Source organism: Streptopelia decaocto, assembly GCF_964273445.1.
Source record: "Streptopelia decaocto genome assembly, chromosome: 10".
Lineage (NCBI taxonomy): Eukaryota > Metazoa > Chordata > Aves > Columbiformes > Columbidae > Streptopelia > Streptopelia decaocto.
Window position 1 is genome coordinate 19815641 of NC_138665.1, and position 16975 is coordinate 19832615.

Below are 16975 nucleotides of genomic sequence, written 5' to 3' on the forward strand. Positions count from 1 at the left end.
CAGGTTTTCCTCTTGGGCATCTTTTTCAGCAGCTGCTGCTGAGCCTTGGGAGCAAGAACAGCGCTCGTGTGTTTGCAAAACCTCTGCAGGAGGGAGGCTGGCGCTGTGCCCCTCGTCTCTGCAGGGGTTAGAGGGTTATCCCGAAGTGGAGTGGCTGTTTTATCAGGATATCCTGCCTGGGACATCCTACGTCTGTGTCCAAGACACACATCCAGCGCCATACCCAGCCGCCTCCCAGCCCGATTTTTAGGTGGGTGTTGACTGCGGGGAAGGAGAGGTCAGGCTCCCACCTCGGGCTGCATAACCACGGGGAGTCCTTCTTCTGCTCTTTGGCTTTTTGGAGTATTCTGCAGAAGATCTCAACCTTCCTGATGGATTGACAAGCCCCAAGCCTTTTCCTTCAACATACGCTGATCAACCTCTCCATTTTTCTTTCAGCTCCTTGCATATTTTTGTGCAGTGTTTCTGCTCTTCTGGCTCATTACCGATACTAAACATGTGGTTTACACTATGCAATGGTATATTTTCCGAAGGCAGGCAGAATACAGTATTTTTAAAATAACTGTGAGGATCGAAGGCCTCCAGATAAAGGCCGTCTTCACCTTTAGCCTGGCATCCTGTGGGCAGGCAGCCAAATGCATATGATCAGCATCTCTTTAAGTGCTCAGCCTTTAGAAATATCTGACAGGATGCACCTGAAGGATGTTGGAAAAACAGGAGGATTGTTGAATGAGAAAGAGCTGGTTTCTGCAGTCCTGCCTGAAAGGAACAGTGGTAGCAGTTGCTCCTCTTCCCCTGATCACGCACAGTTATTCCCACGGAGGACCTTTCTCCCCCCAAATACCTCTAAATTCAATGTAAGTGTTGTAGATGAACAAAAAACCACCCCACGCCAGTCTTATTAGAGTGGGGTGAAACCCTTTCTGCAGACAAGAACGCAATCTAAGATTAATAAAAGTTGATGCACTCCATTGCTTGAACTCTCTGATTCAGGGAGGAGCTGATCCCATTCAGTTTAATGGGTATAAGTGAGAACTAGGAAATTCAGTTTATGTTTGTAAAAATGCATTTATTTTTTAAGCATCAGTTTTTGGAAAGAAGGATGTAGGACAAGCTCCATGGTTGCTATAACGGTGCCTGCAACTTCTTGTCACCTGCTAAATGGAGAATTGCATGAGGAAGAAACACATCAGAGCAAACGGCTCCCAGTCATATGCCAGATGGTCAAGGTCCCTAAAAATCCTCAAAACTACTACTGAAACTCAGTTTTTCTTCACTGACAATATTATACAGTGTCTAGCTTATGAGAAAAATGCTAAATTGACAAAAAACCAAATCATTGTATCTGCTTAACGGTGTACCTGAGCATCAACCTCTGCTCACATTTTTAACAGACCACTTGCAGTGTAGAGACATGTATGTGTGTCATTGGCATAACGAACCACCAGTTTAATTAGATAAAATATTTCTGTTGACTTCAGAAGGTGATGGACTTTGCGTGTTCTGCAGCTTTCTCACCAAAATCCTGCAATCATACCCTCGCTGTGAAAGTTACTTCCTTCAGATAGGCATATTTTGGTATTTTCGCTTATCTGCCCATAAGATTAAGTTCATCATTATGTAGCCCATAATCATCTTCTCACGAATGGGAGGAGCACTACGAGAGCTCATTGTATTTAATCGGGATGTCTTTGCTGCCTTTTAGAGCAACTCCAGTGTTATGGTTATTTAAACCTGGCTGTTGTTTGCTTTTCCCCACTTTATTGTAGAACACTCAAGTGGGAAAACATAATATGCAGAAAAATTTTGGCTGAGTTAAAATGTAGTTAAGTGGCATTGTGTAGTTAAATTTAAAATATAGTTAGCAAGTGTTTCTGGTATTTCTTCCGTTTTTGTAGCAGCATATAAGATGCTGGCACTGGTGCTTACTGAGAATTGCACACATTCCTTTTGAAAAGAGCACAGGTTTTGAAAGGCAATAAATCAGTGCCTGTGTACAGCCAAAACAATTGCCAGGTAGCACGAGGATACCCTTGAAGTTACAGAAAGGGGGTGAACTTGGCTGAAAAGCTGTTGCTAATTTAAAATAAGGGGTAAATGGCATCCTTTCTTGTCACCGCTTTCCGTATCGTTACAGTGGATGAAGTTCTAAAAATGTAAACATTAAGATCACGAGAGGAGCTTGTGGAAAAAGTCACAATGAATAATTTACTTGAGAAACCAGCCTTTGCTCTGTTAGTGAAACCACCTGAAAGGATGCCTTTCTTTTTTAAAAGCTGTGTCGACTGAACCCCCCGAACAGACGTTTCACAGGGCGGATCCATCGCAGGTACCTCTGGCCTGAAGAACATCAAAACTGCCATTTATTGTTTCTGTCCGCTTCCAGGTCCTCACCTGTGTTTTCAGCAGAGGTGATATCAGTGTATGCATGTGGGATTGTCTTTGGCTTGACCACGGAGCCATGGGGATGGGAAAATAGAAGAGCTCCTGGGACGTTTCCACCATTTCCTACCAAAAGCTTTGTCGCTCCCTTCTGTACAACAGTAGGTGTAGTCACCTCACTTGGGTTGCTCATCAGCTTCCAACGCATCGATCTGAAACAGTTTTATCTTCTATTTATTGAAAGGTTTCCACTGCTACAAAACTTGCACGATCTTCTACAACAGAGTTGGTAATCGAGTGTCACAGAACAGTCCTGGATTTCATACAAAATATCTTAATTATTTCCAGCTGGCCTTCTTGTCATTCCTTAATTGATGAGGCACTCTCTTTGCTCATCAGCCGACTCCTGATGACCATGCTGCTGTGCCTTGAGAACTGGTCCTGAAATTCTGAAGTCATAAAGAAATACAGGATTGGATCCAAGCAGCAGTCCAGGCTCGCAAGGCTTAGGCAAAAGGGCTGGCTGTAGAGTGTGATGGTGCTCAGGAAACAGTCTGTAATGACGTTTTCTTTCACCAACATGTAGAAAAAGAAGTTGATGTGGTACGGCACAAAGCACACGCAGAACACGATGGCACACATGGAAACCATCCTTAAAGCTTTCCTCTTCTCGCTGCTGTTTTGCAGTGATATCTGGAAGCCCTGGAGAGAGTCTTTTGTTTTCCAGGTGCAGAATAAAATAATGACGAGCGGGCCGATGAAGCCGAACAGCTCCGCTGCGCCCATCATCAGCACGGTGGCCACCTTGCTGTTGATCTGCCGGACTTGAAGGTCCGCGAAGCAGGTGTTGGTGTTGTTGGCCAGGCCGTAGCTGCGCATAACGGGGAAGGGCAAGCACGCCACCCCAACGAAGAGCCACACCACGGCGCTGATGGCCACGTCGTAACGCCGCTTCCAGTCCTTGGCCTTGAATGGCTGGTAGAGGAAGAAATACCGCTGGATGCTGATGCAGGTGAGGAAACAAATGCTGGCGTACATGTTGAGGTACTTCAGGTAGAAGCACAATAAGCAAAGGAATCTCCCAAAAGGCCACGTGGAGTTAATATAATAATATATTCGCAGTGGCAGCGAGAGGACATGAGCCAGGTCGGCTACGGCCAGGTTGATCATGAAGATGACGGCTTTGCTCTTCTTGCTGATGAAGCGGCACAAGACCCACAGGGCAGCGCTGTTGGCCAGGAGGCCGGGGATGAAGATGATGGTGTAGGTGGCTGCGTACAGGCTGTTTTTGAAGGTCAGGTGGTGACTGGAGCAGGAATGGTTGCTCTGCATCATGGCTGGGCCGCTGGAAACATCTGCTGTGGTGTAGGGCGAGTGGGTCATTCCTGCAGAGAACAAAAACAGGGGCTGTAAAGGCAAAGGCACTGCAAGAGTTGCCAATATTCACATTTGCATTTCGTGATGGGCTTTTCAGTACAAAGTAGAGGTTTGGAAATGCCTTCTGTATAAAACACCCTGCTATTTTCTTCAAAGCTGTCCTTTCAGAGGTCTCCCACTATTCACGCAGAGGTGGGGGACTGTTCTTCTTGGTTCAGTCCCCTTGCTGAGCTGTCCGAGTGCCACAAGCAGGGGTGAAGTTGTGCCATGCTGCAACAGAGGAGCAGGAGAAGCTGCCTGTGCTCTCGGCAGCTCAAGGTCACCTGTGGTTTGGTCTCTGACTAGCAGGGGAGGAAAAGACAGAAGAATGACGCACCACAGCCCGACTTCTGCGTGTGAGCAACCACGTGGCTCAACGGTCAGATTGTGGGTGCCAACCACTGGATCGCACCTGCCATTAAGTTGTACATTGGGCATTGCACGAGTGAGCCCATCCGTGGACCTCATGGACCCACCTTCTCCGGCGTGATGGGGACGGGCCGTGGGGAGAAGGGTTTGAAACCTCTGACTGCTGCCGTGTACTGAAGCTGGTGTAACGAGCAGAGACCTAATCAGATCACCAACTCCCATTTCTCATCGCCCCCACAGCCTCACTCTAACACTTTTTTTCCATCAGATAATTTTATTTTTAGATACTTCCAATTTCTGCCTCTCTTTTGAATCAGATGAGTAGGGATGACAAAATGTCGCGTGTTGAACCATTGAGCCATCTTTCTTTTGTCAGCTTTTGTAACTGGGACTTGTCTGCAGTAAAGCAATACATGCAGGAGGAGGTTGGCTTTATCAGGTATTTCCCCAGAGGGTTATAATTCTCATTACAGTGATTCCCTCCTGTGTCCAATATAATGGTTAAAAATGGAATATCAGCTCCCTGTTTCATGTGGCACTGCAGACACTGATTCACTCCTTCTGACTCATTTCCTGCACTGCTGGCAACAGGCATTTGCCAAAAAAAGTGTCTCTGTAGGTAGGTATTAGTAACTCTTACCCTGTTACTAATATTTTTTCCTTCACGTTACAAAAAAAAAAAAAAAGTAGCGTTTAGAGCTCTCAAGTGACAAAGAACACAAATAGCTGTATTTTTTAGCTTGTTAATTGTTGGATTACTTGGACTTGGCAGCTCATCCAGCCCCTGTTCAAGGCTGCTGTGGAAGCCTTGTGTTATATGATAATTCAGGCCCCAGAAACGCCCAGACATGGTGGGACAGAGGCCACCCTGACATGGGTGCGGTGGCTGATGGCGACGGTGAGCGGGGCCGCCCACCCGCGCTCTCAGCAGATGTTCTTGCTTTTCCTTTTAAACTGGTCTTTCGTTTTCTCACATCTTCAAAAAGCAAGGTCTGCGTGTTTATCTCCTGTTGCACCCTCGGCTTTAGCAACTGAGCTACATCCTTCAGCTGCGCCCAACATCAAAGAAATGCTGCAGACCAGAAACCTCTGTCTGATCCCCTTCTGTCACTGTGACAGTGTGGGGACATGGGGGCCAGACCCCTCAGAGCTGGTTTTGTCCCTCCAGTCTGCAGTTTGCTCCCAGTGATCTGCCCCCCAGGGCAGCTCTGGGACGAGATGCTCTGCTCCATGGTGGGGTGTCCCCAGCTGCCCCATCCTAGGACACCACAGCCTTGTCCCTATCACGAGGCCATAACATGCCCGTGAGGAGGGAAGACGGCTCAAAGGGCACTGGAAATGAGGGAGAAAACTGCATCTGGCCCATGGCCTGATCACCACCGGTCTGAGAAGCAACGTTGGAGGCATTGCATTGTCCTCCCATTGATGTGGACAGGGTATGGAGCAGAGCACTGGGCTGTTCGCTCAGAATGTTGCTTCTCAGAGCAGTAAATTGGGGTTCCATCCTGTTTCTGGAGACTGCTGTGAATTTCTGGTGGTCTGTGGTCCCTTTCCCATCACTTGACACGCCAACTGCTGCCCTTATCTCACTACAACCAATTTCTGTCCCTCCAGGTGACCTCTCACTTTGCCAAGAAGCTATTAAAGAGCCACTTTCAAAGTAGGTAGCTGCCTGGGTTCCCTTGGATGTCAAGGTTAGTCTGACTGGCTGGTGCTTCTCCAAAGCACAAGGGCCAGAAGGCAACTGAAACCACAAAGAATTAGGTAGATTTGCAAAATATTCTATTTTAAGGGCACGCTCATATTTAAATGCTGGCCGGTGGATGCGTGTTCTTCAGCTGAAATGAGTCATAACAGCCAGTTTGCTTATTGAGGTCCCTAGATACAGTTGGCCCTTACTTACATTTCGTGTGACAGTGAAGGACCAGACTGCAACATCAGCGATCAGAATAATCAGGTTCAGTCTGCTGACTCAAACTGGCCTCTGAATTGAGCCATTTAGGGTAAACCGACATGTCTGCGATGTGTCCGTTGTACTGTGAGGGTGATGCTGAGCACACACGCTTGGTACCAGGATTCACTTTGCTTTTTGGTCACAGCAAACAGTGCCCAGGAAGGGACACGAGCACTGGGCTGGGCTGCAGCGTGCCCAAGACCACGATGCAGAGGAGGTTCCACCTTGGCCTTCATCTTCATCTGCTAATTGTCCACAAGGTGTCAGAGTAAATCAAGCTTCCCTGTCCTTGCCCTCTTGAAGGCGGTTTCCCAACCCCAAGGGCCGGGCTGAGCGGTGGGAGGCAGAGGCGCTGGTGTGACCACGTTCTCATGAGTCTGTGTTGCTGTCTTCTAGGGTGATCCCAGGTTGGAAAAATCTTGTGTTGCTGAATAACGGATGTTGGGGAAGAAATGCTCCCAGGAGAAGTCCTCGTATTGCTGATATTTGCGTCCTGATGAGATTAGGGAGCTGCTTAGGAACTTGGAACCAAAAGGTAATAAAACCCAACGTGTGGAGATGCAGGTGATGTCCCATCCCCGCCGCCCTGAGCACATCTGGTACTGTGAGTGATGAACAGGAGACGCGGGGCCCGTGGAGTCAGAAAAAGGCTGAACTCAGGGTCGGGCCGTTTGCAGGGATGTGGACGGAGCAGGATGAGCTGGCTGGCAGTGCAGAAGCATTAACGCAATTAGTATAATATGTACATGGGTGATGGCTGCTGGCTCATCAGAGCAGGGCACTTTCTGAGAATGAATGACTTCATTACAAAGTCATAAAAATATAATGAGATTAAACCATCTCTTTAGATAAACTGCACCCAGGCATCAGCACAGGGGACTATGAAACAATTGTATTTCTGCCCTTCCACCCACTTCTCTGCTTCAGATTAAAGCTTAATCCTCCCTGTCCTCTTGTCTTCCACCTGTGCACAAATGCAGACACACAGAGATCCCATAGAATGTCCGTCTGGAATTAGGAGTCCAGCGTGTAAAGAAAGAAAAGTCATTTGCTGCGTGATGTGTGTCCAACAAAGGCTGAAAAGCTCCATCAGGTTTTATAGATGCTTATTTACACATTACAGAGAGACAGCTGCTACTGCGACAATATGAATTTTTTTAAAATGGTAATAAATACGAGGTTCTTTAACTACTGCTTTTTACATTTTGAGTCTGTATTTGTGAGGCTGTAGCATTAAGGACATAATTGTGCATGTTACTTGTGGCTGGAGGCTTGGAAACCAAACGTTCATGTTAGGGATTGGAAGGGACCTCAAAAGGTCATCTTGATGTTCATCTTGATAGCACTGAGAAGCACAGGAATGTTATTCCAGAGTCCTGGATCTTTCTGGCGTGCCCATTAGCAGCCAGGTTAATTGCTTTGATGAAGACGCAAATGTCCCCACAGTCTGCCCCCATCGCCCGGCTGTGAACGTCTCATGCCTTTGAACTTGCGCTTGGGTGTGAAACCTCCGCAGTCAGAAGTGGAAAGTTCTACAGTTAAGGGTACTTTTTTCTGGTTTTCTCCTTCCACAAAGCAAAACAAAAGCAAAAGGCAGATCTGGGTCTGATCGGTTGTGATGAGATGTTTTCATTGTGCAACACGAGTCTAATTCTCACTTCTGCAGCTCGTGTGGCTGAAGAGGTCGGGTATGAACATGAGGATGGACCGGATCAGGATGCAGGAGAGGATGGGCTTGCATCAGGGATGCAGTTCCGTGACTGGTGATGTTTGCGTCAGTCCCAGCACTTTCACTTGGCGCCACAAAACATGCCCTTGAGCAAAATCACCCCGTGACTCCACACACCCTCCTGCTCCAGCCCGCTGCTCCAGTCCTCCCCTACCAAAACCCACAGCCAGCCGGCTCTGACAAACTGACTCACCTTCGCTGCAATTCCCCTTCGATTTACTTTCAGAACTTTCAGATTCGGGGGCCGCCTGCTATGAATCCTGCCCGTCATTGCCAAACTGCATCGAGGTGTTTCGCTGCGCTCCCAGCAGGGCTGAGCTGCTGCTGCAAGTGAACGCGAGCCCAGCGCAAACTGCCTTGTACAAAGCGCGGTTCAAAAGCTTCAGCCCATGAAGTGAGTGAAATTTTAATCCAGACCAGTGACTGCAGTCTGAATTATAAATTAAAACTTCATCATGATGCAAAACCAACTCCAAGCAATTTTTGTCATATTGTGTCGCCCTGACTAATATTAATGTCCCAATGTTGCAACTTGGTCAAAGAGCATTGGATGGCACAAAGACAGGCAGCATGTAGATTGTTTTTATGGTAACATAAACCACTGTTAGAAAAAAAAAGATTTGCAAGTTTCCCTTCCCGGATTTTAAACTAAAATATATTCCCAGAGAAATCAGGCAAAAGAAGGAAATTGTGCCTGGTAACGACACTGGAGAGCAGTTGGAGAGCTGCTAATTGCCCACGCTGTAGCATTTTGCTTTCTCTAGCGGCAGCAATTTAATGCAGCCGCTGTTTTGACCCCCCCGTGTGTTCAGATTAGAGCGCCAGGAGGGCTACTGGTTTTTCAAGACTCAAAAGCGCCACAAATCTTAACTTGGCAAGAGCCAACCCCTGAGGAAAAAAGCCCAAGGAGAGCAGCGTTTTTGTAGGAAACGCTGGTTCGAGGTCCCGAAGAGGGAGCAGAAAAGCAGCCTTACCTCTGCGCAGCGCCCGCGCCGTCAGCCCGGCCGGCGGGAGGAAGTTGAGTGTCCCGGCTGCACCCCCGGCGTGTTTACATGTGCACAGGGACCCGCCTGACATCACGGCTGCTGCAAGGTGCTGCTTTGCCTGCGGCTCCGCTTCGCAACCCCGACCGGCAGCAGCAGGACCCGCTCGCTCGGCTCCCGGCCACGCCGAGCTCAGTCCCAGCCACCCGTATGTGTAATTGTCCCCAAATCAGGGTCACGTTCCTTTGTCCTGGGTGTTTTCTCTGCTCAGCGCCCCTTGGGCTGCTGCGGGAGAAGGTGCCAAGCGCCGCTGGGTGCTGAGCCCTTTCTCTGCTCCCACTCCTCCTCCTCTCCAAGCCCAGCTCTGACCTGACCATGGAAATGCTCCCGAGGTTCCTGTTGGCCCCGGGAAGCTCAGCTTTGCTGTCACCTCCCGGTCGCGGGGCTGCGGACGGTCATTGCCGTGTGTGAGTCCGGGCTGCTCGCTCTGCTTCACCTACAGCCTCTCACTACTGAAATCCAACTTCTCAATGGCTTTTTATAGCGCCTGTGTGGGCCTGGCTTCTGGCTTGACACCTCTTGAATTACATAAGCAGTTTACACTTGCTGGAGTTTGCCACCAGCGATGTCAAGCAGTGGCTCTTCTTTAATTGTTTCAAGCAATGGGGTGAAGTTCAGCCTCACCTTTATCCCGGGAGGTAAACGCATTAGTGAGGTTAGGGCTTTACCCGCTCAGAGGGTCGAATTGTTTGGGTTTTCAGAAAGGTGCTGGGAATCCAACATGTGTGGCCGCTCCAGGATCAGCCTCTGGCTTGTGGCATGACTGTCGCTGCAGCTCAGCAGTTAAACTCGGCTCTGCTGTGGTTTAGGTGTGAAGCAGAACATCACTACACCCACTGACTGACTTGGGGACAATACAGATGTTGATGTCCAGCTGCTCGGCAACCCCAAACTAATGGTTCTGGTTCAAATAAGAACACTCCGCAATGAAGACCCTCTAAATTGCAGCACTGTGCTTTAACAGACTGCCCTGCTTCCATGCGTTGTCAAAGGAGGTTGGTAGAAGTTGGGAGACTGTCGGATGTTTATTTCAAAATTATTTACGTTGGTCTCATGAAAAGCAATAGTGAGCTTTTGGCCGATGTTGTGGTACATCCTGTTCAGCTGATTTTTTTCAAGTTGTTCTTCAACAATGGGGACATATTCACTGGAATTTATCCAATCACGGAGTTGTCTCTAGCACTAAATCACTGCACAATACTCCTCAGCCTGGCAAGTTAAGCAGAGGGACCAGCAATTCAGAAACACTTCATTGATTGACCTGAGTGGCATGTGTGGAAAACAACCATTTTCCGTTCTCCTGCAGATGCTCTCCTGTCCGCATGAACTCCCATCCCTGCCGCTTCCATCCCTCGCTCAGTTCTCCCTCACAAACCTGCCTGATTTGAGCAAAAGCCACAATCTTTGTAGAAAGGAGAGATGAAGTTAAGCGTAGCTGCACTTGTATGTGTTGGTATGTGAAATATTGCAGTCACAAAAGTAAATTATAACCATAAAATAGGTGCTCATGTAAATACACCGCATACTTAAGAACAGGTCTACTTACAGACAACCTGCAGCTACTCATGCACAGCAGTTGTCCCAGCAGCCTGGTTTAGGGCAGATTGTTATACAAGAACTGTTGGACCAAGACAGAGATTTTGATGCACGAATCATATAAAACCTTCAGAATAGTTCTGCTGAATTTCTTTGTGCTTAAATCTCTCTGGTTGCGAAGTGGGGAAAACATTTTTCTGTGTGTAACTGAAAGGCGTTTGCTGTCTGGACTTTTGTAAAACTCAGCTAGATTATATACATTCAAAAAACTTGCGAGTGACCTGTCCAGTGCCATGCACACTTGGTACTGGAAGAGGACCATGGTCTGGCCAGCCTGGAGGATTGGAACCTTGATTGCCAGTGTTGCTTATCAGTTATCCTACAGGCAGGGAGCGAGGAAGTGGCTTTTTCTGCTGGTAAAACTGAACTTTCTCTAGGGATTTTGCAGACAGTCATACTGGTTACAGATGTGCTTTCCCTATAGATTTATTTGCATAAATTATGTAGGTAAAGCTTTGATTTGCATAGCATGTCAAGGTATGTTCCTGCTCTTGGTTAGTGTTTACCATAATGAGCTTGCCAAAAATATTCGCTACCATAATTATGTATGGTAGAGGAGACCTTGGCTCCTGCAAAACACCATGGGCAATATTTCCTGGAGTTCAGACAAGGGCCTTGACCTCTGCTGTATTTGTGCTGCTCAGGGTTGGTTGCTCATGGACCTTCCCTGGGCTGGTCTTTATGGAAAGGGCTGGAACAGGCTGCCCAGGGCAGTGGTGGAGTCAGCGTCCATGGTGGGGTTGAACAGACCTGAGATGAGGTTCTCAGGGACATGGGGTGGAGGTGGACTTGGCAGTGTTGGGTTAATGGTTGGACTCAATGTTCTTAAAGGTCTTTTCCAACCAACATGGTTCTGTGATTCGATGATGTTGTGTCTTCTGCTTTAGAACGGAGAAGGCCGTGTGGATGCACCTCCCTGGGAAGGGGCTGCCCTGGGAGCTTGGGGGTCCAACCGTAGCAGGTGTTGGACCATGTCGGCCCCACCGCTCTTAGTTCATGAATAACTGAGCAATACACGCTCAGTTGGCTTAAATGCAAAAAAGTAGCCGCAAATTTGCCTGTTTGTCGGTTGGGGAGCTTGTTCGAGCATGCAAGAATGACCACATGTAGAACCATGTTCCTGTGCCTTTTTCATGCTTCTGTTTCCTTTTGGAGCTCTTTTCCAAAATCCAAAACCAGATTGTTGCTACATCTCTTCGTCTCTTCCCAGGCAATAACAGTATTCATGCATATTAGTTCCTAGGGTGTTTGAAGCAGGTTGTTATAGATACGCATGTTTGCCACATGTACAAGGGAAGAAGTCCCGTGAGGAAAAAAATCGATCTCCAGCAAAACAAATTACAGCCCTTTAGTGGGAACCAGGGAAAAAAACCCCTGCACGTCTAAACTATTACTAGTATCACTAATATTATATAATTATTAACATTTGCCTGAAATAAAGATTTAGAGTTAGATTTCAGGTTGTGGCACAGATAGCAAATTCATTTTGCTGTCAATTCAAGCCTTTGTAGGGAAGAAAAGCGGATATTCAGTTAAGATACTGCCAAGAAGTGATCGTCAAAAGTTCTGCTATGAAAAACAGAAAGTCAATATTTGTATCTTGATTATCTTTCTTCTTATGGAGGATTAGTTGGGTTTTTTTAAGGAGTACAATCACTGATAAGAGAAAGTGAAAAGCATATATGCAGACTAAAGGGCATCAATGTAACAATGTGGTGTTTATTCTGAAATCCTCTTGCATGCCGTAAGTCAGATAACAAAAAGAGGAACACAGAATGGCAAACATTGCAAAATTCTGCGCTTTATCTAGGTGTTTTGGCCCCCAGATGGTAATCAGTTTTTCTCTTTGCGGGGGGGAAAAACCAAACCAAACCAAAACACATTGAAAAGGTAAAAGCTGTGTGTATGGTGAGAAATAATTTCTAATTACTTGCCTCTATTTCTGTGGCAACTGAAATATCATTGCTCATTAGTGACCCTTTTGCTGATACAGAGTTAAAATGACATAGCATCGTTAAATCATGTTGTTAATAATTTCCCCTGGTCCTAGCACAGACGCACATGTTACTTTTGTCCAAGAGAGAGGCGGATTCTGTTTGCAACAGATATGTTTTTAATTCAAAACAGGAGCATTTCCTAATAGAGAAGCCTGGTAGTTTTTAGTTCATCCCTGACGACACTCGCTCCCTTCCGTGGGCTCTTGAAACCGTGAAGAGACAATGAACCAAGAACGTTCGTATCCTAGTGTTTCAACAGTAACAGACACATTCCGACAGCAGAACGAGGAAGGAAATCTTAGACCGGTTTGGAACCTGGAGTACCCAAAACCTTGGAAGCTCACCCCAGGTTTTATTCAGACCAGCTGAGCACCTTGAGCCTCTGGAACTGGCTGAAATCTGAGATTTTCTCATGGGAGATTCGGGACTTGCCAGTACCAGCCGCAAGGACTTACCCATCAGAACCGTTGCTCTTTTATTATTGTTATTTACTTCCGAAGTTCTGTTTTTCAGCAGAAACTAAAAAGGAGGAAATATGTCTTCTACTCTAGCACACCAGAGCCTCTGAGAAGTATTTTCCATGCAACTGACACTAAAAATAGCTTCATCGGTTGTCTTTGCTAAAACATCTTTGCCATCCTTTCCAGTTCAGAATCACAACACGCAGAATCCTGTAACCTGTGGCCTTTTGGAGGGGATAAAAGACAATTTGGTGGGAGAAGGAGCTGCAGGGAACACATGCTTATTTTTGTCAGTGGTGATTTTAATTTCTTTGCCCAGTTGGGCCAAAAGGCTTGCGAAGGTCTGTTTCCAAGGGAGTCTATACAGAGGTGAGTAACCCTGTAGCAGCTACTACAAGCCTGCACATGCAATTCCTTTTTCATACCCGCACAGCGTATTGAACGCACCCTTAGGAGCTTTATGCTGCCCTGGCACACTGCAGCGTTCCTGGAGGAGAAAGGCTGGCACAACCTGCTGAGATCCAACGAGACGTAAAGGTCACATCATTAACAGGCTTCAGAGCTCTCTGCATAAGGATTTTCTAGTATGGTACTAGTATGGTATCGCCGCACTAAGGGAACCAAAATCAGCTCGGAAGTTACCTGTTAAAGTTATGCCTGCTGGTGACTAACCCCACTTGGACTGGCAAGCTAATTATGAGTAGCGGTAATGAAAGTCTGCGATAGTGGTGTGAACTCGTGCATCCGCAGGTTGCTGCCATTGGGAGCCTACCTGAAATATAACAGCTGGCGTTCAGGAAATGAGATTTTTCAACCCACTTTGGAACCGCTGGGACATCCCCATGCCCGCAGCTCACCCTCTCACCTAAGGCAGCTATGATAAGTAAAGCGCGGCAGTGCCTGGGTCAGCAGGGAAAAGCTCGTGAAACTGGGGTGGGAAGATCCACGGCTCGGAGTTCAGGTATTTGCATGTTTGTGGTGCCTCCTCGCAGCAGATCTAAGAACTTCCCATCCGTTACGTGACATTGGTTACCAGCAGAGGAGCACGCATTGTGATTTAACCTGTGTGGAGAGGCAGAGGAGTGGGGACTGGGAAGAATGGAAGGAAAATGAAGCTGCTTCAAAGCCACGGCTGTGCCAGTGCCCCAGATAATGTCTGTGACATTGCAGGCTGCGGCAAAGTGAGGAACAAGCGTTTTCATGCAAATTGGAACACAAAAAGTAATGAACTATGCGGGGGATTCCCGAGACTGGAAAATACCCTCCTAACAAATATGAGCAACCTCCACTCATGTTCTTCATCACATTTGCTTCAAAAGGCTGTTGCTTCCCCTTTCACTCCATCTGGGTAGATAGCAGCAAAGGTTCCAGCAAACAGAGCTCTTAATTACATTTAAAAGCTAGGAACAGCTTGACGAGAATGAGGTCAGACTGCTAACGTACAGCACCGAGACTGGCGCACCGATCAAACCCTACAAGAGCAAAAGTCAACTAAACTCAATGTATTGAAGTACTGATTGGGGCTTGGCACTAAAGATAATCCTCTATAAAGCCCTTTAATGTCTTCTGCCCTCAACCAAAGCCAACTGCAGCTGAAGGAAGATGAAATCCTTCTCAACTTCCCTGGCCATCCTTCAAAGTAATTATCCAGTGTGTACAGCCAGCAGAGCGTGGGCTGAGGCCCGAGGGCTAATATAATAGCAAAAGTCGGATTTGAGGTCTACTTTGGGGAGCTCCTGTCTGGTAAAGGACTCCAAGGAGAATGATTCATGGCAGAAAACAGGCTCATTAAACAATAATTTAATAATTTCATTAAGATGAGGAACAGGGCTGGCAGTCCCTACAAGTCAAAGCATCAGCGACAAGGATTTTGCTGGTTGATTTGAATAATGAAAAGCCATGAGAAGGTTTTGCCCCTATCGCTACTTTCCACTATTCTGACAGAGCAGGATAAAGTCTTGAGAGGTGGTTTAATTTCCCTACCCGAAGGCAGAGGTGCAGGGATGTATGTCCATGTTACCTCAGCCCTTCCTGAGAATCACTAGCCAAGGATAATCTCATTTGGCATTTTTTGCTTACAAAGATATTTTGTAAGTGATCCTCTACGCCTCTTTTAAACACCTTCGGGAAAGTGGTGGAGTGACCATCCCTAGGGGGGTTTAAAAGACGTGTAGATGAGGTTCTCAGGGACATGGTTTAGAGGTGAACTGGGCAGTGCTGGGTTAATGGTTGGACTCGATAATCTTAAAGGTCTCGTCCAACCACAACGATTCTATGATTCTTGCACCGAGTGCCCACCTGTGCTTGTCCTCCCCTGAAGCTGAGCACCACCAGTTGTGAACACTCCCGGTGGGTACGGACAGAGCTGCACTGAAGACCTACAGCCCAGCAAGTTGTGGGCAAATAGGCCAAGGAGAGCTGGGAGCGGCGTGGAAAGGAGCTGTGGCATCCCACGAGAAGGTGGGTTTGGTCTCTGACACTGGTGGGAGGGAGCAGAGAGGGAGCCAACGGGACCACGTGTCCGACCTGGGGCCTGCTTTCCATTTTGGAGAACACTGTCCTTTGCTGGCATCCCACAGGGACTGTTAAATCCAGCTGTGGGTTGGAAGGAATGAGTAAGGCTTTAGTATTACATTTGGATAGAGGAGTCAAGATTTCCTTGGCAATGATAATTCACTGGCCCTGTTGATTTCTTTAGGCACTACTTCTCCTTTTGACAGTTTCTCCAGTATCTCTGTATTTCGTTGTCTCTTTTTTTTTCTATTTTCTCTTTCAAATTAGTCTTTCACTCATCAGTCACTGTTATTCGCTGACACCTGGGGAGGAAATGCAACACAATAATATCTTAGTTGTGTCTGCAGCATCCTGCAGTTTTGCCATCTTGGAGCAGAAAGCATCCTTCAAATTCTGGCATAACACAATGGTTAAGCTACATCCTACTTTTCTTACTTTTTTTTCTTATTTTCTCACTTTTTTTGCTTCTTACCTACTTCATTTTCTACCCATAATGTGGATTGTATCAAACTACCAATTCCTTAAATAGTATTTCTGAAGCTGGATTATCTGTTGCCTCAAGGGTTTTGACTCTAAGTTGGTGTTTCCAACCATATATGATCCAACATAGGATTAATGAGCTAGGAGAAGGAACAGTGGTTGCTTTTTTGTCATTCTAAATTTATTTCCCCCCTCTATTACAGTTGCACTTGGAGAGGGAAAGCACAACTCCCAGTTGCACTGCCCTTCAGCCAGTACCACAACTCCTGTCTGTCCATTAGGGCTTAAAGCTGAGCTTGAACTGGCAAAATCCCATGCAAACATTCCGTATGATTTCTGGGGCTGTGTGAGTGTTTTGCACAGAAATCAGGCCCGCTTGACGTGCGTTGGAGCTGCGCGCAAACATTGTGGGCACTTACCACAAACACGTCTTGCAAACGACTTCCCACACACGCGGTGCGCAGGTTTTGCTGAGATACCCAATTAAGGAGCCAGATCGCAACGGTCATACCCGCCCTTGAGAAAACAAGTATCCTGCAGGCTGCTAATGGGCTTTTAATTTGATAACTTTCGAGTTTTGGTGCTTTAAAAGGAAAACCTTTGCAAATCTGTTTGGGAGATTGAGAAGAAAGCTTTTGAGATTGGGATGTGCCTCTGGCTTTAAAACCTGCTGAGAAACTGAAGAGGGTGGTCTGGGGGGTTCCACGCGTGGAACATCCCACCGAGTTGTCAAAGAGAGAAACAGTTCAGGCTTCTTTAAAAGTCTAATTTCAGACTAAAAGCAAAGTTTCTTATTTCCTTTCCTCCCTGAAATCAGTGGGAGGATGCACAACAGTCCTAAAACGGCCTGTCAATCCAGCCCTAGCTAATCCCAGTTTGTGCTGGGCTTTGACTGAGAATTATAATTGCCTTTGGACTAGAACTGGACTCCACACTGTCTCATTTCAGGCTGGGTTATTGAGTTTGGGGTTATTTTTTTTGCTTGCTGAGCTTTCATAAAACACTTTGAGGGTGTTCTTGCTTTTTTTGTTGTT

The 16975-nt window shown here is 46.9% G+C and overlaps 2 protein-coding genes across 7 annotated transcripts in view; one reads left to right on the forward strand and one right to left on the reverse strand.

Annotated features, from left to right (window-relative positions):
• CYSLTR1 (cysteinyl leukotriene receptor 1) overlaps positions 1 to 16975 on the forward strand; it is a 116319-nt gene that overhangs the window by 651 nt on the left and 98693 nt on the right. For 3 of the 5 annotated variants that reach the window (XR_014184979.1, XR_014184980.1, XM_082061974.1), the window contains exon 2: positions 6518 to 6656. The gene's annotated coding sequence lies outside the window, so the exon portion shown is untranslated. Of the gene's footprint in view, positions 1 to 3796; positions 6390 to 6517; positions 6657 to 7787; positions 8054 to 16975 lie in introns of those variants that run through there. The other 2 variants (XR_014184981.1, XM_082061975.1) reach the window with 2 other exon arrangements.
• Positions 1913 to 9009, reverse strand: LOC309444286 (putative P2Y purinoceptor 10). Of its 2 annotated transcripts, none has more exons than XM_082061969.1 (2): positions 8044 to 8159; positions 1913 to 3767 (listed from the first exon to the last, which is right to left on the reverse strand). In XM_082061969.1, exon 2 carries the CDS (start codon positions 3763 to 3765, stop codon positions 2743 to 2745), a length of 1023 nt encoding a protein of 340 aa, XP_081918095.1. In that variant the 5' UTR covers positions 3766 to 3767; positions 8044 to 8159; the 3' UTR covers positions 1913 to 2742. The 2 variants fall into 2 exon arrangements, with proteins under 2 accessions (XP_081918095.1, XP_081918094.1); XM_082061968.1 differs by lacking the exon at positions 8044 to 8159 and adding an exon at positions 8825 to 9009 and having other exon boundaries at positions 2369 to 3767.